General features: G+C 41.2%; 1 protein-coding gene across 17 annotated transcripts in view; it reads left to right on the top strand.

Moving 5' to 3' along the window:
- The window catches only part of PDE1C (phosphodiesterase 1C), a 427680-nt gene that overhangs the window by 302124 nt on the left and 102451 nt on the right, over window positions 1-23105 (top strand). For all 17 annotated transcript variants that reach the window (XR_010598394.1, XR_010598393.1, XR_010598395.1 and 14 more), the window contains 3 exons: window positions 2631-2697; window positions 9736-9852; window positions 13871-14011. Coding sequence is in view for 14 of the 17 variants with exons in the window: in XM_065583732.1 (XP_065439804.1) it covers window positions 2631-2697; window positions 9736-9852; window positions 13871-14011 (325 nt within the window). In the remaining 3 variants the exon portion in view is untranslated. The remainder of the gene's footprint in view (window positions 1-2630; window positions 2698-9735; window positions 9853-13870; window positions 14012-23105) is intronic.

The following is a 23105-nucleotide window of genomic DNA, read 5'->3' as shown; positions in this document are numbered from 1 at the left end:
TTGAATTAGGACTGCCCTGTATCCAACTTTCAGAGTTTCACCTGTCTTTAGTGAGGAACCTTCCTTCCCTGACGTTCTGTTTCTTCAAAACAGAATATGGAGTCACATATATGAAATATACTCAGGGCCAAATTTAGACAATGTGTAAGCAGGCATATCCCAGTTATCTACAGTGAAGTTGAATGCACTTATGGTAGGGCTGAATTGGGCTCTCAGTGTATTGAAGAGTTACTTTTAACTGAACTCTTTATGTTGTAGCTACAATATTTTGTTTTATATACACCTCTACCCCGATATAACGCTGTCCTCGGGAGCCAAAAAATCTTACTGCGTTAGAGGTGGGAGAGATAGCTCAGTGGTTTGAGCATTGGCCTGCTAAACCCAGGGTTGTGAGTTCAATCCTTGAGGGGGCCACTTAGGGATCTGGGGCAAAAATCAGTACTTGGTCCTGCTAGTGAAGGCAGGGGGCTGGACTCGATGACCTTTCAAGGTCCCTTCCAGTTCTAGGAGATGGGATATCTCCATTTATTTATTTAAACTTGCTTTGATCCGCCAGAGTGCGCAGCCCCGCCCCCCGGAGTACTGCTTTACCAAATTATATTCAAATTCATGTTAAATCAGGTTGCGTTATATCGGGGTAGAGGTGTAGTACATTTCAGTAGGAGTTGTTCACTCCAGTCACAGTAGGTTAGCAATAGTGTTTATCAGAATTTCATTGATGGTCTAATCTAGAGTCCGTTAGACATGTTTGGTAGCCATTATACCACAGGCCACATAGAAACATGATAGTTTCTTCCTGCACATTTATAGCTTCTTTTCTATCAGTGTCTCTGAATATTCAGAAATTTCTTGTACGTGTGTTAAGAGCACTAGCAGATATCTATAAGATAAGGGGGTGTACCTGTCATTGCTTCAGTTTGGAAAACTTTTCTCACCACTTTGACAAGCTATACTATGGACACCAACCACCAAAGTATTTGTTCAAAACAATGTATTCAGTTCATTTAGCATTTTTTTTCTGTTTTTGAATGATCTTTTTACAGATTTATTCACTATTTGAAATTGTTCAGTAAGTAGTTTTTTATTAACATACGTGAGCCTGTGTTGTTCATGAACAGCTCATAACAAATAGTCAGTGGATTACTGCATTTTCTACCATCTGTTGTTCAGGATTGAGGGATAGTTACCTAAATCACATGATCAGAGATGGTTGAAGGATTAAAATCTATATTTTTTTTGGGGGGGGAATCGAAATGTCAAAGTTCTTTTAATTTCAGAAGTCTTAAAACTAGCCCATTTTTTTTTCAACGTTCTGTAAATGTTTTTGAATTGCTTTTTTGAAATTCGTATTAAACTATTATTGGTTATTGAAATATTTCATTTAGCAAAAGCCTGGGATATCATGTATGGTAGACTTGTCACTGGTAATAACTGTATAAATATATTTTCATTAGGTCTTATGTTGTTTACATGTAGAAAAGGGTGCAGTCTGCACCTATAGCCTTATTCAGCAAAGCATTTAAGCATGTGTTGAACTTTGAGCACTTGTACAAACCCATTAAAGTCAATGGGACTTGAGCACACACTTCAGGTTTAACACATGCTCAAGTGCTTTGCTGAATCAGGGCATAGGTGCTAATTACTAGAGCTGGGCAAAATCTTTTGTCCTAATTTTTTTTCAGTGAAAAATGTAGCTTTGACAACACTGAAATGTTTTGTGATTTTGTGTTGGTTTCACCAAGTTGTTTGTTTAGAGAAAAAACAACATATTCAGTCAAATTAAAAACATTTTGTTTCGATGTTTTCAAAGGAAAGCATTATGATTTTTTTGGTTCAAAATGACTTTTTGCTTCTCAATTTCCTTAAATTTTTTTTTTTTAAATTCAAAAACATGAAATATACTCAAAACTGAACTGACACATTTAGTTTTCTGTTAAACAAAGTATTTCATTTGACCCAAATATACATTTTTTTTTATCTTTTAATTCACTGATTTTTTTTTAATTCACTTTTGGTTCAATCCAAAGCAAATATTTATTTTGAGGTTTTGGACTTGCCAACAAGCCAAAAAAAAAAATCAAATTATTTACCCAGCTTTTCTGATTATGCTCTTTGCCCACACAAACACAAGACTATATGGAGCTGTTTTAAAAAACAAAGTAAATCGGCAGGAAAAGCTGTACCATACAGGAGCTGAATAAGTCCAGTCAACAGATTTGATATGTTTACTGAAGCTCTATCTTGAAATGCATTCTGCCCTGGGCCAGCAAGGACTAAGAGGGTTGAAGATGCAGTTATTGTGGGAGAATAGGAAAGTCTTGCATTGCTGAAGAGCAGCCCCTCTGCTTGATTAAAATGAGGCAGATGCTGAGTGAAATCCCATCTGGTTTTACTTGTCCAGAAAGACTGTGGCCCTAGTATGTGTCGTGGAGTGGGAAGGATGAAAAATGAGGAAATTTGAGGTCATCCTTAGGACTGTAATAAAGATATGGAGGATATGTACAGGGAAGGATGAAAGAAGAATTGCAATTCATTTTTCTTGAATAAATGATGTCTCCTGAAAAGAACTCAAATGAATCTTTGGTTTTCTGTTTTGTTTCTCTGTTCATTTATTTATTTTATTTTGGTAGAATGTACAGACGGACATCAAATATGGTTGGCCTGAGCTACCCACCAGCTGTAATTGGAGTGCTAAAGGTAATACTGATAAAAGTGTCTTTTAACAAATGTTAGTAAGGCACTGTGATATTTTGGTGGGAGGTCTTTGAACTCACCCTCTCATTCTCTCTGAAGTTTAATATAATTCACAAACATTAATCATTTACTGACCTAAGGAAAAATCCTTCCTGTTGAGAAAAAACAGATCAAGGTTCTGGCCATTTTCAAGTAGTGAAGATGACCAGGAGGATAAGGTCATAGCTCTGTGGGAGGTTACAATACTCAGGGCAACTGAGAACTGAATGTGATGCTGAAATCAACTTGAGACTTTGATAGTAAATAAAGAAAACTACAATGCATGAGTTTGACTGAAGAGTAAACTGTTCCCAGTTGTGTGCTTTTAAATGGGAAGACTGAGATGTTATAGTGGTGATGTGTTACATTTGTGATTCCTGTTCATGTCAACAAGGACCACGGAGATCATGAAACCACTGGCAGTTTATGTGAACTATTGAGAAAAACCAGGCATGATGTCCTAATGGATAATGCCTTTATACAAGTCTCTGCTATATTAGTGATGAGTGAGTCAGCACAAACCTTTGTCTTTCTGTGTGTTGAACTGAAATATGCTTTGAAGAGATTCTGTCACTTCAGTACTATAGTTTAGCCTGTCTGTAGATTGGATACCCAGCCCTTCACAATTTGACAGGCACGGTGTTTCACATCTTACTATAGGCTCAACAAGATAAGGGCTGAACAGCGATCTTGTGTTTAAGGCATTGGAGTATGAGTCAGAAGACCTGAATTTGTTTTCCAGCTTTACCATAGACATGAGATATGTTCTACTCCATTTGAAGTTAATAGGATAACTTCCTTTGAAGTAAATGGAGCAGGATCTAGCCCAGAATCTTTCTGTGCTTCAACCTTTTTATATGTAAAATGGAGGAACACTATTTCCCTGCATCACAGGAGAACAGTGAAGCCCAGGCACTTTGAAATCCTCCCTAAATGTAGGGCATTATGGTCCTGTCTTGCTTCTTTGGTGAAATCCTGCCCCCATGGGAGTCAATGCCAAAACTCCTGACTTCAACAGGGCCAGGATTTCACCCTCAGTGTTCTGAATTATTTTATCATGAAGCACTGAACAAGCATGGTTAACCTTCACTTTGAGTTTTTTTACATGAACAATTAGTTTGCGGCAAGCTAGGGTGTGAATCTACCCGCACTAGACTGCCACGGTCTAACTGTTCATGTGCACTCTGCTGATCCGCATTAACAGTTTGATCTAGTCCTCTTTGAAACTGGACTGTACAGGGAAGGATGTTTAGCAGACTGTTAATGTGCATCAGCAGGGTGTATATGAACAGTTACACCATGACAAGTTAGCCTGGGGTAGATTCACACCACAGCCTGCTGGGAACTATGTGTTTGTGTAGACAAGTGCTTAGAGCAACAGAACAGCTTTGAGAGGGTCTACACTCATTCAACTTTCCTCTTCCCTCCAAACACTGTTTGTCATGCTGAACCCTCATTCAATTAGTCTGTTTGTTTCTTGTAAACACAGAGCAAATTCTCTTTGCTGTAATGCTACATTTTGAACTATAATTCTGTACTTAAAAAACCCCAAAGCCTATGTTTTGATTGCTGACATTAAAAACTGGGACATTTCAGTTGTTCTCAAAGAAGTTCCTGGGATATAGAGACCATCATATGAAAAAGTAGGACTGACCTGGTAAAAATGGGGCACGCAATCACTTTACCGTTTGAAATCTGTGTCAAAACTATTATTAAATTCACAACCATATATTATTTTTATTATTATGTTTCTTACTTTATTTTTAAAAGTTCCAATATTTGTATAAATTATGGATGTCTATACATACAAATACACATTATTATTGTTATTAACTCATTTGCTTCCTGACTGGTGTCAGTGACTTACAAACTAGAATAAACACCTAAAACCAGTGAAGCTTTGAAAAGGACTGTGTGGATGCTTTCTGCACTGTTTCCCCCCATCTCTCCTACTCCCCACCCATTTTCTTGAATAGCTCGAAGAGTTTGGACTTAGTCTTTTGCAGGGGGGAGCATTCCCCCCTTTTATTTGCTTCTCTTGCCTCCACTGATAGTGTTTGAAAACCAAAAGCACAGTTTATGATTTCTCTTTTAAGGCTCAGTCCACAAATCACCTCTCTAAGAGCTTGACCGTGTCCTCAGAGCTTGTAAAATCAGTTGCTGTGTAGAAGATGATTTACCAACATATGTGAAAATGACTCTCTGAGGGCAGGACTGAGACCCCAATGTCCCCTGTTGCTCTCTGACTCTTTCTGAGACATTCACCAGGCTCTGCATGGGTTTTTCACTCTGAGGCACAAGCTTAAACCTTCAAAGACTCTATATCCAATGCCATTCACTCCAGGAGGGGTTCTGCATGTGGGAGGTTTTGGGGATCAGGCCCAAATTATGGTTAGATGTAATCACGGTACTTTAGTCTTATTTAACTGTCCTGCTAGTTGGATAATGGCTGCATGGTACTTAAAGCTTATAAGCCTTGTTTGCATCTTTTCCTTCAGGGCTGATCTTATGGGGCAGATGCTCAGCTGGTGTAAATTCTCATCGCTTCATGGCGTCAATGGAGTGATGACCGTTTACACCAGCTGAAGATCTGCCTTACATCTCTTACACAAATGCAATTTCCAACGAGATTTTAGTCTTGCTAAAAGTGAAGGAATATTCCACCCAGAGTCTGTTGTTTAACAGCACTCAGCATAATGTTATGTCTAGCTGATCCCCTTCCTCGTTCTGGGACATGGCGCCAAAGCCATCCCCATACGCTTGCATAAATAAAATGCAATCGTCTTTCTTTTTCAATTAAAGTGCCTTGGGGAATTGGGAGCCAACCTGCAACAGAGATTAAGTGTGGAGGATAACGTCCAATTTAAAGATGTAAATCTTTAATGCACAGTTAAAGGAGTGTAATTCAGATAGGCATGAATATGCTCATGCTGGCAGCACCACAAAGTTCTCAGTAATCAGGAATGCTGGTCTCAGGCCAAAGATGGCTGCACTGCTGATCTGTTTATCATTCTCCCAGCTATACCTTCTCTAGCACCTTTTCTTATTTTGCTTGGGAGAGAGGGCACATGATATTTCAAAAACACCTCACTCTTGGACAAAACATAACTATGGGCTATATCCCACAAGGTGCTGAGTGCTCTCAGTTCCCACTGACTTCAGTAGGTGGCGATGGTGCTCAGTGCTTTGTTCAGAATCTTGCCGAACTGAATCTTTTAAACTAAGATTAATGCTTACTCCTACTGTACCCATCACCTCTCCACCCTCAACCTTGCTATATAATTTATAATTCAGTAGACAGCGTAGGGGGAAATCTCCCAACTGAATGTGGATATCTACCCCTCTTACCAACGTTAACACTACTGTGATTTTTCTCCTACTCTGTAGTATTCAGTAGAGCCTGAGGAAATATATGTAGGGTAAAAAAAAGTTGAAGAAAATTAGGGCCATGTTAACTCTTGGATATTCAATAACATGTGTCAGAGTAGCAGCCGTGTTAGTCTGTATCCGCAAAAAGAACAGGAGTACTTGTGGCACCTTAGAGACTAACAAATTTATTAGAGCATAAGCTTTTGTGGACTACAGCCCACTTCTTCGGATGCATACAGAGTGGAATAAATATTGAGGAGATATATATACACACATACGGAGAGCATAAACAGGTGGGAGTTGTCTTACCAACTCTGAGAGGCCAATTAAGTAAGAGGAAAAAAAACTTTTGAAGTGATAATCAAGATAGCCCAGTACAGACAGTTTGATAAGTCCACTCTGTATGCATCCGAAGAAGTGGGCTGTAGTCCACGAAAGCTTATGCTCTAATAAATTTGTTAGTCTCTAAGGTGCCACAAGTACTCCTGTTCTAATAACATGTGTGACGTAGGAGTGATGAACCAGCATGAACTGAACACCATTTGGATCTGGTTTTCAGCATTACTGGAGGGAGAGGGTGTCTAATTGTTTCCCCACTATTCCTTACATTTTTATATTTTTGTATTTATTTTATGTCTTTAAATTGCAATTGAAATAAAACCCACCCATTAAAAAAGTTGTAGGCTCCCTGACACTAAACTTATACTAGCGTAATGATGAGAGGTTTCAGTGTGGTAGCCATGTTAATCTGTATCAGCAAATGATGGGCATTCAGCATAATTAAATACACATAATTAAATATACAGGTAACAAATTTATTGAGTGTTTGACTTTTGATACTATTTTCTAATTCAATGAATAAAACTATTGAAAAGATAAATGTACTTTTTTGTTCAGATAGAGCCCTCAGTGCTGCATAGAGTCCTGCCAGTGGTATTTGAAATTGGCTATGTAAATAGGTCAGTGTTAAATAACAGGATGGGGAAGGAAGATGTGGGAGATGTTGCAGGAATACATATAGCTTTGTGCTTTGTGGGCTTGGTCTGTTGTATTAATTTAGATGGAATGTATGGCCCCAAAGAGTCAAAGGTGTTAATATGACACAGTCACTGTCCAACATTTGCGGTTTGGTAAACAGAGACCGCAGCCTGCTTAGTACCAAGGCAAACACACCATTAAAAATCCATTTTACCTTTTATTAAAGATAGAGAAAAAAAGGAAAAACTGTTAAAACATTTAAAATGTAAAGTATTAAATGAGGTTTTCATTTTAACAACATCCCTGGTTCCCTTTCCTTTTAGCTGTAGAGTCTTTAGAAGGAATATCCCCTGTTTGACAGTCTTTTAGATTGCATTAAATATGGCAATAACTGGCCTTTTTGGGGAAAAGAGCTGAAGTTAGTTGAGAGAAGCTGGAACTGTTGTTAAAGTTTAATCCTGTATCCTAGAAGGCAAAACAAGGCAAATATACGCAAGAGGGGAGAGAAAAGAACAGCAAAGACAGAAAATGCAGCTTCCATCTCTGGTATTAACTTTAGTTGCAGCTTCGCTGCTGGAGATATACAGGTAGGGTACACGGTCTTATTAGCCACTCTGAGACCTGGCAAACTCGTACCAGCATCGAGTCATTTAGGGCACTGCTTGTATTTGCCATTCTGGTCACAGGCTTACAGCAGTGTTGCAAAATATACAGTCTTGGTCAGCTAAGCCAGACCCTTATTAGACAAGACAAAAGGCGAGAGATAGGAAAGATAAGAAACAAGGCATGGAAGGAAAAGGACTCCGTGTGTGTGTGTGTGTGTGAGAGAGAGAGAGAGAGAGAGAGTCAGACTCACATCCCAGTTGGGATTGAGCTGGTGGAAGTAGCGATATCATCTGGCTCCTGCTCTCTGGCCTGGCTTGGTTAGGACATCTCTCAGAATCAGGATGACAAAGGCCCAGTAGTATTATGGTAGATCACAGGGTCACAGGAGACAGCAGAGGTGGCAGCCATCATGGTAAAACTTGCTCCTTCGCTGTTCTCCAGTCTCTGTCAGTGATTGTTTGCAATCAGGTTCTTCTGCTAATTTCCCCAAAGTCTTTTTCTTTTTAAGAATCCTAAAAAGGAGGAATGGGAGGAATGGCCTATCCACTCATTAATTTGTTCACTAGTTAAGCCTAATTTCTGACACACCAATTTTGGTCCATTGATTTTCGCTCCCATACTTTTTTTTTTATTAAGCATGATCTTAACACAGTCCATGAATTATACCAATAGGCCTTTTTTGTTTGGATGAATTCAGTCTTTCTGCCTTCCTTTTGCACCTTTTCCCATCAACATTTGTTGTTATAGGTTATTGTGACCTTTTATAATCTTTCATTCACTTTTTAGTTTTACAGACATGGCCATTCTAAGGTCACTTCTACATCCTTTCCACCCTTGCTCAGTGGAAATGTAATGATTCCTCTGCCAGGGGTGTCTTTACATTCTCACAGGTGGGGACCAGAACTGATCCTATGTGCTTGGTGTTTGCCAGTTAAGACAATCTCAGTTTTCACTCAGACTCTCTGGCAAGCTGCTTCAGTGGGTGTTTGCCTAGTGAATTAGTAAAAACTGAGTAACAGCCAGTGGAAATTGGACCTCAGGCATCAGATATTTCTTCCGTTATTTTGCCACAAGAGAAACTGCTCTTTCTGTGTTTCTAGGTCAGACTGAAGCATGAAATGTATTTCATGCTTCGGGGAGCCTCTTCTTGTGAGAACTGCAGAGAGAGACTCTGCAGACTTGAGAGGTTCTGATACAACAGGTGCCTTTAAAATCTCAACATTCACCATTCTAAGTTGGCCCAGTATCCACAGTATTGTCCTAGACTTAGGAGAAAGCACAGAACTGCAACCAATGCAGAGACAGTTGCTGAATATGCAACAGTGCCAACTGTAGACTGTGTAGGCATCGTAATGGTAGGGTGCTTATCCAAACCAGGATTCCAAAACTTTTGACATTCAGCCTTTGCTGATCGTAGTTAGATATCATGAGTGACCATAATTTAAAAAATCATTTCTGAATGTATATTCTTTGTTAAACTCCTGCCAGATCTACCATGATCGTAACACATTGCAGGGTAAAATAAAACAGGGGTTCTCAAACTTCATTGCACTGCAACCCTGTTCTATACAAAAATTACTATATGACCCTGGCGTGCGAGAGGGGAGAATGAAGCCTGAGTCCGCCCAAGCCCCGTTGCCCTGGGCAGGGGGGCCTAAAGCTGAAGCCGAAGGGCTTCAGCCCCGGGTGGGGAGCTTGTAACCTGAGCCTCACCAACCATGGGTGAAGCCCTCAGGCTTCAGCTTTGTCTCTGGGCGGTGAGGCTTGGGCTTTGGCCCCAAAGTGCAGCAAGTCTAATGCCAGCTCTGGTAACCCCATTAAAATGGGGTTGGGACTCACTTTGGGGTCCTGACCAGCAGTTTGAGAACCGCTGAAATAGAACATGCTCTGATGAAAGGAAATTAGAGTAATCCAGAAGCAGTTATGATTTTTTTTTCATATTCCGCAAAATTATGCTTTCCTGATTGTTAAAGATTTAAAGCGGCAGAAATTGCATTGTAATTATAAAAGAAGTGGCTGTATTAACACCTTTTTTTCCACACCTTGCAGAATGTAGACAAGTGGTCCTTTGATGTATTTGCACTGAATGATGCTAGCGGGGATCATGCGCTGAAATTCATTTTCTACGAACTTCTCACACGCTACGATCTGATCAGCCGTTTCAAGGTTAGTAAATCTGAGATGAGACCTTTCTTCCCAACTCCCCAGAAGATCATGGAAGGAAATAAACTCAAACTTTATTCAACCTATGTTCCACCCATACTTTTATTGTAACTTTTACTATGTTGGAGCAGTAGTTCCCCCCAATATGATTAAAATACTTTCCTGTGCGCTACAAATGTCTGCTAAACCATGCATTTAATTGGACTGGGGTCCAAATATGTTCCCTTCAAAGTCAACAAGAAACTTTTTTGGACTTTTGCGGGGCTGCATCACAGTCCTGGAATAATGATAGGTTTCAGAGTAGCAGCTGTGTTAGTCTGTATCCGCAAAAACAACTAGAGTACTTGTGGCACCTTAGAGACTAACAAATTTATTTGAGCATAAGCTTTTGTGGGCTACAGCCCATTTCATCGGATGCATGTAGCCAATGAAAGCTTATGGTGAAATAAATTTGTTAGTCTCTAAGGTGCCACAAGTACTCCTGTTCTTTTAGTCCTGGAATATAATTCAGTCACATTTCCTCTTCAAGAATGAGCTGTGTCTTCACCATTTCAAGAGATTGACATGTTGTACTTGAGTCCCTCATCATGATAGAAATTACAGCTTAGATGAGTCCATCACCAAATAACTGTAATTTATAAGAGAGGTCCTGGCTAAACTGTATATGGAACATTGGGAATACCCAACTGTACTCCTGTGTGCTGTAAAATCTTCAGATTTAGTCACTGTATGAACAAGCATTGTTGATGCACTACTGATAGTTGATTGAGCAACTTGTACTGGCTACAGGTTCATGTTTAGAGTTATCGAATTACCGATGCAATGAATGCATTTTAAAAGATTTTTCAATGGGGGATACAGGGGGTTTAAAATCTCAGGATCCATTTAATCTTGGCCACTCTTCAGAGCTGGGACTGTCATCTTCAGTATGGATACTGCTACAATCTAAATAGTAAACCCTTTCTTGTCTCCCCTCAAAATTAAATATTGCTATTTCTCTTGCTTCCTATCAAGCATGCCATGTTCATGATTGTGATGGGTTGGATCTCCCTTCCGGGTGCCACCTGATGTACTGGAGTCCCACTGAGCCCACCTGTCCCACCAGCCTGGGTTCCCCTTACTCTGTGCTGCTGTGACAGGCTCTCAGGCCCCCTTCTGGCACACACACAGGTAGGAACACACCCAGTTGTAGAATCACACAGAGTCTGCAATCAGCTCTCTGTGGAAGGACTCAGCTCGGGGAATTGACCAGCACTCTGGTGCACACACCTTCTGGAGTGTAGACCCAAAATTTTATTGTCTTGTACTGTATAGAGATCTATACAGCGTAAGCTCATGAAATTCGCTCCCTCCCTCAATGTGGAGGAAGATATGCACAGCTTTTTGTTGTCCCCCACCAGTTATGAACTGCACAAACTGGGTTTTGGAATAAACAAAAAACAAGTTTATTAATTACAAAAGGTAAATTAAGTGATAGCAAACAGATCAAAGCAGATTACTGAGCAAATAAAACAAAACACATAAACTAAGCTTAATACACTAAGGAATACAGGCTACAAATAATTTCTCATCCTAAATGTTGTTTCAAGCAGATTGCAGAGTTTCTTGAAGGTAAACTGCACCACATGCAGCTTAAATCTCCAGGCATTCCTTTTACAGGCTGACCTTTCTTGCCTGGGCTCAGCCCCTGCCTCCCCCAGCTCAGTTCCCATGTTTCTTCAGGTGTTTTCAGCAGTCTTCCTTCTTGGGCAGGGAGGCAATGGAGAAGAGCCTAGATTAACTCACTCCCCAGCCTTAAATAGGATTTGTATATGGCAGGAATACTTTGTTTCCTAGTTTGACTCCCAGCCCCTTCCCTTGGAAAAGTACCAGCATTTCAAGATGCTATCCTGTACCAGGTGACATGATCACATGACCCTGCAGTGTCACAGCAGCATCTTAAGAAACTTCTCAGGAAGGAGGGAGATTAGTATCTTCACAGTCCTACTGTCCTTCCTAATGGCCCATCCAGGCTGATTGCATACTGTCTGGTGTGCGTTCCCCAAGTATACACACAGTTGTAACTGTTACATGGTCAATATTCCTAACTTCAGATACAGAAATTATACATGCGTACAAATTGGATAATCACATTCAGTAGATCATAACCTTTCCAATGATACCTCACATGACCTGTCTTGCGTAAAACATATCTTAGTTATGCCATATTCATTTAATAACAATATTTCTATGAAGAATATGGGGCATAATGTTACAATGATACATCTCTTCTGACTAGAATTTGTACTTTTCAAAAAGAAGCTCTATGAATGATTAGTCTTTTCCTAATTCCTTGTTGTTTTGTAAGCATTTGATCAAGTCCTTGAACTAGAATACAGAAACCCTTTTATCACTTTTCCCACATAAATTTCATTCACAGAGCCAACTACCGAAGTCTGCTTCATTCAGCCTTTCAGATCTGTGCTGTTCAAGTTTCATTTCTGCACAGTTGACCAGAGCTATCAACAAGATAGTAATAGAGATATACTGTACAGCTGAGGGCCTACTTACCAAGCTCTCTTTCTCTTCATTTAGGCAAATACTGTACCCTTATCTTCCTTGACAGATCTTTGCTTGTCCTGCCACCACTCAAGCTTTACATTACTTCTTCAGCTGTATGCAGAGCATGAATCATTTCAAGCCTTCAGTTCTGTTGAGGTCTTGAGGCTGTTGCAATAATGGAAGTAGTTGCACCACTGGTACTATTTCTAAATTCACCTGCCCTTATTTTCTCTTACACTTTGGAGAGGATACCTCATTCCAGTGTGCTGTGTATGCTGAATGTTGCCACTGACCTCATTCTCTAGAGTCTTGAGTTTCATAGCTTGGGAAAGGAATTAAACACTCAAGCATAAATATTGGTGACATAGTGGTGTCCAGATCCAGATGCTGCCAAAGCTGGGTTTTATATTCCAGCCTTGGATAGTATTCTCAGTTAAATCTGGAACATGAACAAAAATGGTGGAAACCTCACAAGGAAAAAATAACTGTTCTCATGAGATTTTCATCCTTTTGCCTTGGCCAAATTCTTTCTCTGTCCCGTACTTCCCTGGCACCTGTCTTGCCCAGAGGGTCCCACTCACTATTGTCTTCTGAGAAGAGACCCACAAGTCTCCCCTCTTTGGGCTGCTTCTTCAGGGACTGCCCCATATCCAAAGAGGATCTTCCCAGAATAGTCAGATTCTGCCTCCCTCTTCCCCTCACACACACTCCCACCATGCACACACAAGGCAGAGTTGTTTACAGTTTGCTTCTGGCTGGTAGTGCCACTGAAAGTACAGATCCAGATAGCCACCACACAAGAACTTCAGAAATTGTAGTTCTGAGCATGTGGTACTAGCATTGGAGAGCAGATGTTGCCATTCCCTTAAATGTGTGGTTGGTTGGACTAGTGACATTCTCCTCCCCAGGAAATCACTAAATTCTGCCCTCACCTATGTGTATAGTACTACTATTGGAGTGAGTGAGTGTTGCAAACCTGTACTGTGTCTGAGGGCAGAATTTGGGAAATAGTTACTAAGCAGAGACTTGGGTAAATAATGCTTCTTATGGAATGTTTCAGTGTAGCTGTAATATGTGCCATTAAAAATCTAACCCATGAATTGTGAAGCAATGATGTTTAACAATGGGTCATGAGAGAACAGACATACACTTTGTGACCTGTATTGAAACATTTCTTCAGGGGCAATCAATCAAGGTCTGTCTGTTGTTTTTTTATTCCGCATTATGTCTTCAAACAGGCACGTAGTAGTGTACTGTCTTATTAATGTGTATGTGTGTGTGATTCATCCCTGATATGATTAGGAATGGGTAAACTTCTTGATTTACTGTCAGTTTCCGCAGTGCCTGGTAAGGTGTTTTAGGCGATTTATTTATGTATAGACCACATTTTGGGGCACTAGATGAAAGTTACTCATAAAAATGCTAATAATTGAAGATAATTCTGTCCTCAGTGCCTTTAACTTCATGTTTCCTTTTTTAGATTCCCATTTCTGCTCTTGTCTCCTTTGTGGAAGCACTGGAAGTTGGATACAGCAAACATAAAAATCCTTATCACAATCTAATGCACGCAGCAGATGTTACACAGACTGTACATTATCTCCTTTTTAAGACAGGTGTGGCGGTAAGTACGGGAATACCAGAACAATGAGACTGCAGCATTTGTGCTCATTAAAGAGATTATATACAGTAGAAACTATTCCGACTGTAGATGAACTTGTCATTTCTAAGTGCCATGAAAATGAAAAGTGCTCTGTAGGTGCTCGGTATTATTGGAGAACTTGGATATGGTGAAATTCCTTTTATAGTTATCTTGGATATAGTGAAATTGTGTTTATAATGATCATGGAGTGGAAGGATGGTCTTGTGGGTGGGGTGCTAATCTTGGGAAACCTGCGATCAATTCCCTGCTCAGCCACAGACTCCCTGTGTGACCTTGGGCAAGTCATTTAGTCTCTTTGTGCCTCAGTTCCCCATCTTCAAAATGGGGATAATATTATTTACAAGGGTGTTGTGAAGATAAACACATTAAAGACACTGAGAGTCTCAGATGGTGTGGTGATGGGAGCTGTACAAATATCTACAATAGATTGGTTATACTGAAACTCTAGGGAAGTAGAATGGCACAATCCCTCCTTGATAGAACTGGTGTAGGCCTTGCCTCCTTTTGTCTCCTTTGAGGTGATGCGTGCCCCTAGGGTACCTGGAGGGGGTGCAGACCCTGCATTTAACAATGATTAGCAGTCAGGAAAACCTACAGCAAGAGAGACTAAAGACGCTAAATCTGTTTAGATTAACAAAGAGAAGGTTAAAAGGTGACTTGATCGTGGCCTATAAGTACCTACACAGGAAAAAGATATCTGATTACAGAGGGTTCTTTAATGTACCAGACAAAGATAGAGAAAAATTAAGTGACTGGAAGCTGAAGCAAGACAAATTCAAACTGGAAGTGCAAGTGTATAACAATGAACAATGTACTTTGGAACAATGTACTTAGTAACATGGTGAATCCTCCATTGCTTAAAGTCATTAAATCAAGACTGGATAGCTTTCTAAAATATCTGCTCTAGCTCAACCAGAAGTTATGGGCTTGGTGAAATTCTATGGTCTAGGTTATGCAGAAGGTCAGACTAGATTATCATAGGGTCTCTTCTCACCCTAACGTCCATGAATGAATGCCCTTGAGTGCAGGGAATATAATTGCCCTTGGCTCTTGTACCAGGAAGGAGAGAGGCATGGATCTCAGTGAAAAGGACTTCAGTAACTCAGCCAGAGGTTAGGGGTCTATCACAAGAGTTGGGAAGGTGAGGTTCTGTGGCCTGCAATGCACAGGAGGTCAGACTAGATCGGGGTGGGCAAACTATGGCCCAGGGGCCACAACCAGCCCTTCAGACACTTTAATCCAGCCCTCGAGGTCCCGCTGGGGAGCGGAGTCCGGGGCTTTCCCTGCTCCATGTGTGCTGTGGCTCTTCACGGCTCCCAGAAGCAGTGGCATGTCTCTGCTCCTATGCATAGGGACAGCCAGAGGGCTCTGCACGTTGCTCCCACCCCAAGTGCCGCCCCCACAGCTCCCATTGGCCAGGAACTGCGGCCAATGGGAGATGCAGGGACAGCACCTGTGGATGGGGCAGCATGCAGAGCTGCCTGGCCACGCCGCCGCTTAGGAGCCAGAGAGGGGACATGCCGCTGCTTCTGAGAGCTGCTTGAGGTAAGTGCTGCCCGGAGTCTGCACCCTGACCCCCTCCCACGCCCCATCCCTGATCCCCCTCCCACCCTCTGAACCCCTTGGTCCCAGCACAGAGCAACCTCCTGCACCCCAAGCCCTCATCCCCAACCCCACCCCAGAGCCTGCACCCCGAGCTGGATCCCCCACCCTCCTCACACACCCCAACCCGCTGTCCCAGCCCGGAGCCCCCACCTGCACCCTGAACTCCTCATTTCTGGTCCCACCCCAGAGCCCACACCCCCAGCTGGAGCCCTCACCCCCTCTAGCACCCCAACCCTGAATTTCATGAGCATTCATGGCCCACCATACAATTTCAAAAATTTTTCACTGAAACAGTTTTCTGTCAGAACACTTTATTTGGAGGAAACTGATTTTTGTTGTTGTGAAGTTGTACTTATTTTGGAAAAGTTTTGTTTCAGAAAAAAATTGGAAAAAAGAAATGTCAAAAATGACAAAAATGGGATGTTTTGACATTTTCAGAAAGAAAATGTTTGATTTTTATTTTGTTTTGGAATGAGTCTGTTTTAAATTTACTTTTATTTATATGAAAATGCTTGGAATTGAAAAGAAACATTTCAAATTTATCAAAACAAAATGCTTCAGTTGACCCAAAACAAAAATTTAAGTTTCGTTCAGTAAAATAGACATTTTGGTTTTTCTTCCCAATTTTGGATGAAACTGTTTTTTCTGAAAGCTTGACATTTTTCATGGAAGGGAAAAATCCATTTTCCAACCCATGCTAATTAGTATACAATTGAATGAATTGTTCCTGTGACTGGTATGTTGTTAAATTAAATTTTACTGTGCTTTATTTTTATTTAAATACGGTTCATTTACTGCTTTTTAGAAACAGCCTACTTAAGCAGATACAATTGTGTTTGGCATTGACTCCTCCCATTGCAACTTTCGAATAAAAACCAAAAGAGCCTTAGATTTCAACTGAAAAGTATCTTTTACATAACATCCTTTGATTCTTCAGAGTTTATTATTAAAATTGTAATATTAGGAAGAAGATAAAGAAACTCCCAGTTGCAAATGACTCAGCATTATTAGGCCTGTTCTACACTAAAAAGTTAAGTGGACCCAGTTATGTCATTCAGGGGTGTGAAAAATCCACACCTACTGACCTCTAACCCCCAATGTAGACAACAGTAGGTAGGTGGTAGAATTCTTCTGTCAACCCAGCTACCACCTCTCGGGGAGGTGGATTTCCTATACCAATGGAAAAACCCCACCCATTAGTATAGGGAGTGTTTACGCTGAAGCACTATGGTGGCACAGCTGTCTTTGTTCTGTTGTAGCTTTTCAAGTGTACAAAAGCCCATAGTAATGCTTGCATCTTCCTCCTCTCTTGTTGGTAAGACTTTAGTCCTCCTTTTCCCCAGCTGATAAATGTTGGAGATGATGTTAGTTTCTGAGATTGCAACAGAGAGACCTAAAGAAATACTAAATCTCCTGTGCTGACTGTTAATAAAAATTTCAGTACAAACATAATGCCTGATTCCAGTCTCACTCCTACCAGTTACTTCTGATTTCACTAAAGTAACTGAGATAAGATTCAGACCCACAACTAACTCCTACAAACCAGTCTAATATTCCTAACTGTTTCACTGCAGATATTTAGCATGTAGGTTAAAGAAAACCCACTGAAGGACATAAATAATAAGGATATTAAAACCACGTTTAATGTGAATTGCATTATGATGGTGAATCAATTGATTTCCTTTCCTCAAACAGCATAAGGATGGCACTCTTCCTACTTCCTACAGTGCAGTTCTGCTCAGAAAAGTGACTGTGTAAAAATGGCTCCTACTTATTCAACAGACCTACTGCCCATGTGTTTTCAGGGTCATATTTGTTACTTTACTATTTTTGGCATGTTAGTACTGTAGCACCATCACAACTGTAGGAGAGTGAGCTGCGCTCTTTTCTAGCTCATGCATCACCAACAGAACTCTGTAATTTCCATATTCTGCTCTCTATTACACTTGTCTGACCCCACTGAAGACAGCAGGGCTATGCAGGTGTGGTAAAAGGCAGAATTTGAAGGATATGATATAACCACAGAATCTGGCCTGTTGAATCCTCACACTGATGACCAGGACCGTCACCTTGTGTGGTGAAGGGGCTTGCGTGTTCCAATGATCCTCAGAGCTAAGTTGTCAGGAGCTTCATGTTCCTGGTAGGGTATCCCAAGGCAAACAAGTATGATGGGGGGTTACAAAGCACGGTCCAATCCCCCCAAGTCCTCAACGGTGGATCAGTCCTCGGATCTCTACGGCTGTGAAAGTGGATGAAGGCTGCAGCAAGTGGAGATCTCCAGTCGTCTCGGACTTTCCCTGTCACTTGGCCCCAGACCTCCAACTTGTCATGACCGTGTGGTTGCTATAGGCACACCACGTTAAAAGCTTCCCCATGTTAAAATAAATTACGCGCAGGCTTCTACCACGGGGAATAACACCTTTCCAACCTTCTAAGCCCTGCAACAATGGACTAGTGGTGACGGGGACAGGATTAGTGAATCTGGCAGTCCCTAGCCATGAATCTGCACGTAGGTGGTGGTAGTTAAATGGTCATCTGGCACCTGGACTGAGACGGGGTGCAATTTGGCAGCTACTATTGTGACTGAGTAGTCCTCTTTAGGATCCCTTCTGCTCACCCCGCATGGGGAGAAGACTAGAAAAGGTGCCCTAAACCTGGGCTGTCTCATACACTCCTGGCTGGATTACCGCGTCCACTGGGATCACTCTGCCTGCGATCAAAGCTATAAAAAGACAGTGACTTTTGCTACATGGAATGTTCTCACCCTGATGGATAACAAAGATAATGTACAGCTGGAAAGAAGAACTGCTATCATTGCCAGGGAACTTGTGAGATATAACATCAACGTCACTGCCCTGAGTGAGACAAGGTGCCCAGATGAAGGTCAACTGAGAGAAGAAGGTGGTGGTTACACCTTTTTCTGGCAAGGAAAATCTCCAGAGGACAGGCGCATTCATGGTGTCAGTTTTGCAATTAGGTATAAGTTTGTCAGTCAGCTTACAGAGTTTCCTGTAGGAATCAATGAACATCTTATGACTCTTCGTCTTGAGCTCAGCAACAACCAGTCTGCTGCTGTTGTCAGTGCGTATGTCCCAACACTTGATTCTGTTGAGGATATCAAGGAACAATTCTATACATATCTTTACAGAGTCTTGATCAACATTCCCATGGAGGACAAGATCATTCTTCTCGGAGATTTTAACGCTAGAGTTGGGCAGGAGTCAGATCTCTGGAATGGCACTATTGGAAAAAGAGGAGTAGGAAAGGCTAATTCCAATGCCATCCTCATCCTGAGCAAATGTGTAGAACATGGCCTGATCATCACGAACACCCTCTTTAGAAAAAGTGAGAAGTATAAGACCACCTGGAGACACTCGCACTCCAGGCATTGACACCTTCTTGACTATGTTATTGATAGAGGAGAAACACATTGCCCTTGAAGCTGAAAAGAGAGAGAAGGAAGGAAAAAGAAATAACTTTTTCCCAGCAGGCCATTGGCCTGCCACAAAATGTCTGTACCTACTGCAGGCGGATTTGCAGTTCCAGGATCGGACTCCTGAGTCATCTCAGGACCCATATGTAAATCCGTGGTAGAGATCGTCCTCGAAATCGAGGGATCGCCAATCATTGATGACGGTACATGATACTGCACAACTTGGAGACATGGCAGTTAGAAAAAAGTATCTCTTTATTTTTAAACTGAACAAACTGGATGTTAAGTCCGCTGAGAGAAAATAACTTTGGAACCCCACAATGACATTTTTTCCAGGGGTAGATTAACTAACGGCTTGATCCCGCTTCAGTGGAGATCAGTGGGAAAACTTCTGTTGATTTGGATGGAATTAAGATCTGACCTTTATAGTTCTTGTTCTTGCTCTCCTGAGAGTAGGTCATGAGTCAGCTAATAACAGATTTTTTTTATGGGTTTTTATCAGCATGTGATAGTCTGTTAACTTCAGCATTGTTAGCTAGCTCTCCTAGGCATCTTTTGTTTTTAGAAGAAATATTTATGCTACTTATAGGGACAGAGAATGGATTTGGGTTGTCAGCTATTAAACAGAATGGTGCATAGAGATTAATACTGAGCTCCTGAATTTCATCTTCATATTTTGGTGCCTTTGTTTTTGGCTTACAGATTTTTGTGTGTGTGTTTTACAGTAAATTGTTCAATGTCCAGATCAATTTATTTTAAATGTTTTGCTTGAGTAGCCTCAACACCCTTGAGGTTGTTGACTTGCCTTTGACAATAACACTAATAGTAAGGCTGCAAGCCACTCCTTTGGGGGAAGGCAGAGGGGAAACAGACATACATAACAGATGTACAATGACCCTATAAATATATATATATAGGTTCTATTTCCTTCCTCATGTTATCATCCAGCTCAGAATCAGAATCAGAATAATTTTCTGAATGAGCCTTAGTGATTACAAATTAGATTATAACAAATTGGTGCCAAATGTTGACCTTGGGAATGTGCACGTGAGCAGTGTTTATTTCAATGGGAGTCCTGTGTGTGCACCGTAGGGCAGAGCTTGGTGTTGTTTATTTTGATGACTACTAATAATATACAGTGCTGCCAAATCTGGCAATCTTTACTGACTTTTTTGTCTTTAGTCAAATTCCTTTGGATTTCAGTGATAATTATTGGCTTCAGTGGAAGTCTTGCAGTGCAGAGGCGGGGCAGGGGCGGGGCCCGGGGTGGGGAGTTGAGCACCCACCGGGCAGAGGGGAAGTCAGCGCCTATGCAGGACCTCCAAGTGAAGTCTGTAGGGCTTTCTGGTCAGCAAATAATACAAGGTCAGGCTTATGCCTCGTGAATAACGACCATGTCTTCACTAATATAATCCAAATAAAATGATACGGCCTTAGGAATTGCCATGCTGGATAGTTCAATAGTTCAGAATCCGGTCTTTGAGAGTGGCCAGCTCCAGCTGCCGAGAGGACTCTGCATATTTCTGTAATAGGCAATTATGCACCGGCTTAATGCACCGGTAGTGGAAGCTTGTGCTTAACCCAGGCACTTAGTGGTTGGTACGAGGGTTTACATCCCTTAATGTCATTATTCTGTTTAGTTCCACTGAGAATATTCTTGTTGTTCACATTAGTATCTAAACCTTTTAAAAATCTGGTCATGACCTTAGTAATATCCCACGGAAGTATTATTCATTGCGTAAAAAAGTATTATAATCAGTTTTAAATGTGAGCCTTTAGTTTCATCTGGTGACCTCTTGTCCTAATATTAGGGGGGGGGAAGTAAAAAGGAGCCTGATTCATCTTCCCTATCCCAGTCATTATTTCATAGACTTCCATCATGTCCCCCGTTATTTATTTTCTCTTTAAACTGTAGTCCTAATACCTTCCATCTCCCCTCACACCAAGATCTTTTCATACCTCTAATCCAGTGGTTCCCAACCTTTTTCATCTGGCGGGTGCCAGACGACAAGCCACGGAGGACAGTGGCGGCGGATGAACATCCACCGAAATGCCGCCGACAAGTGGCAACGTCAATAGGCGTCGCAGCCGAAATGCTGCCGACAAGCAGCGTCATCCAGAGGTGTCGCTGCCGAAAATCGGTGGCGTTTTGGCGGCGACACCTCTGGATGATGCTGCTCTGTGGCATTTTGGTGGATGCTCGTCTGCTGGCCAGCACGCGGGTGCACTTAGACGCCCCGGCGGGCGCCATGGCGCCTGCGGGCACTGCGTTGGGGACCCCTGCTCTACTCATTCTCCCTGCACTTCTATAAACCTTTTATATATCTTTATTAGGTGGCGCGACTAGAAACGAACACAGTATTCTAGGTGAAGAGCTGCCATCAGTATATATAAAGGCAGTATAATATTTTCAGTATTATCGTAATTTTGAGGTACAAAGTTAATAGTGGATTTTTTTAATGTTTATATTTCAGGGAATAAATACTCAAGCACACAACTTAGAAACATTTTTAAGAGTGGCACTGAGGAGATACCTGTAAAACATTATTTTTCTCTCATTCTTCCTTTCTTTGATTAACTCTGTTGTTCAAGTGTGACTCAATTATTTTTTATCCTTTATGAATATTATCTGATTAATCTTGATAATTATTGGGAATTACTGTGTGATCTCTTTGTGCAATCACACAGTTATATGCAAACCGTAAATGATGAGAGCGCTTTCTGTACTTTTGTAATTCTTGATAATGGCACATTTCATAGAGCAGAGCTGTAAAACTGCTGAAGCGTAGGATTTCTCTGACATTTGTGTTTGAACCAAATGGGGAAAAAAACCTGCTGGCTTTTATGGTTAATAAGCAGATCATCATGATTATATGAGATCTGAAACTGATAACTTCTTTGGAATGAATGAACACAAACCCTGAGAAAAGGAATAAGCTAATTATCTCCATCTCTCTCTTCTTTGTGTCATTTTCCTGTGTTTCCTGGCAATGCATTCCACTCACTTTCGCATTGGGAAGCTCATCTAGTCCTTTCTTGTTCTCACTCCCTATGCACACAGTGAATCTTTTGTTTAGACTCTAGTGGCTCTTCTTAGTAGTTAATTCTTCATGTTTATTATGCCTTTGTGAGTGACAGCCATGCCTCATTTCCCTTTCTTTGTTCCCAGTTTGGGATTCAATGCTCATTCTTTGATTCATTTCTTTCTTTCCATCATCTTTGAAGAGTTTGTTCTGGATCATTTTTGTCACCCCTTCAGAAATGAAAAACATTCACATTTCCTTGCTCTCTCCCCGTTCCTGCTTCCCCCCCCATGGGAGAGCCCTGCTGCTTTCTCAATCATTCTTAATGGCTTTGTTCTTTAAAGCTAGCCCCATTCTGCAAGATGAAGTCCATCATAGCCTAGTAAAAGGTAATATCCCCACTTGGATGGAGATTGCATCTGTTAAATGCAGGCTGCCTGGCATCTTCTTTATTTTCTTTCTTATGGTTCTAGTTGAAGTGGGGACTGAAAACTTTTGATCATTTACTAAAGGTTTCATTTTTTCCGCTTTATTGACAGAGCTATTATAACTATACGTTATTTACACTGAATTTTATTTGTCATCCACTGTTTTTCTGTAGTAACCCTAGGCTGTGTTTTCTGTGGGCGTTCTCAATAAACGGCATTTTACTCCTGTCCTCAGTAGCCTTCCTCCCCATTTCAAGACCCTGCATTGTGCTGACCTTGTTTGACTATGGAGGGCCTGATGGGACTTCAAGCCTGCTTAATGACTCTCCAGCTACATCAGAGTAGTAACAGCTGAGAGAAGGAACTCCAGGAGCTGAGCAATCTGCCTCCATTTGGGAAATGAAAGACCAGGTCTGGAGAATTGAAGCGTGGGTCTATTGTATGCTACTTCCTAGAGAACCAGCAGTCTGGCCATCCCTGATGTAATTTAACATTATCAGAATTATGTTAAGAACATAATACCGGCCATACTGGGTCAGACTGAGGGTCCATCTAGCCCAATATCC

This window comes from Chrysemys picta, chromosome 2 (assembly GCF_011386835.1).
Source record: "Chrysemys picta bellii isolate R12L10 chromosome 2, ASM1138683v2, whole genome shotgun sequence".
Lineage (NCBI taxonomy): Eukaryota > Metazoa > Chordata > Testudines > Emydidae > Chrysemys > Chrysemys picta.
Note: the sequence above shows the minus strand (reverse complement) of the source record. Positions and strands in the feature narration are given on the sequence as shown.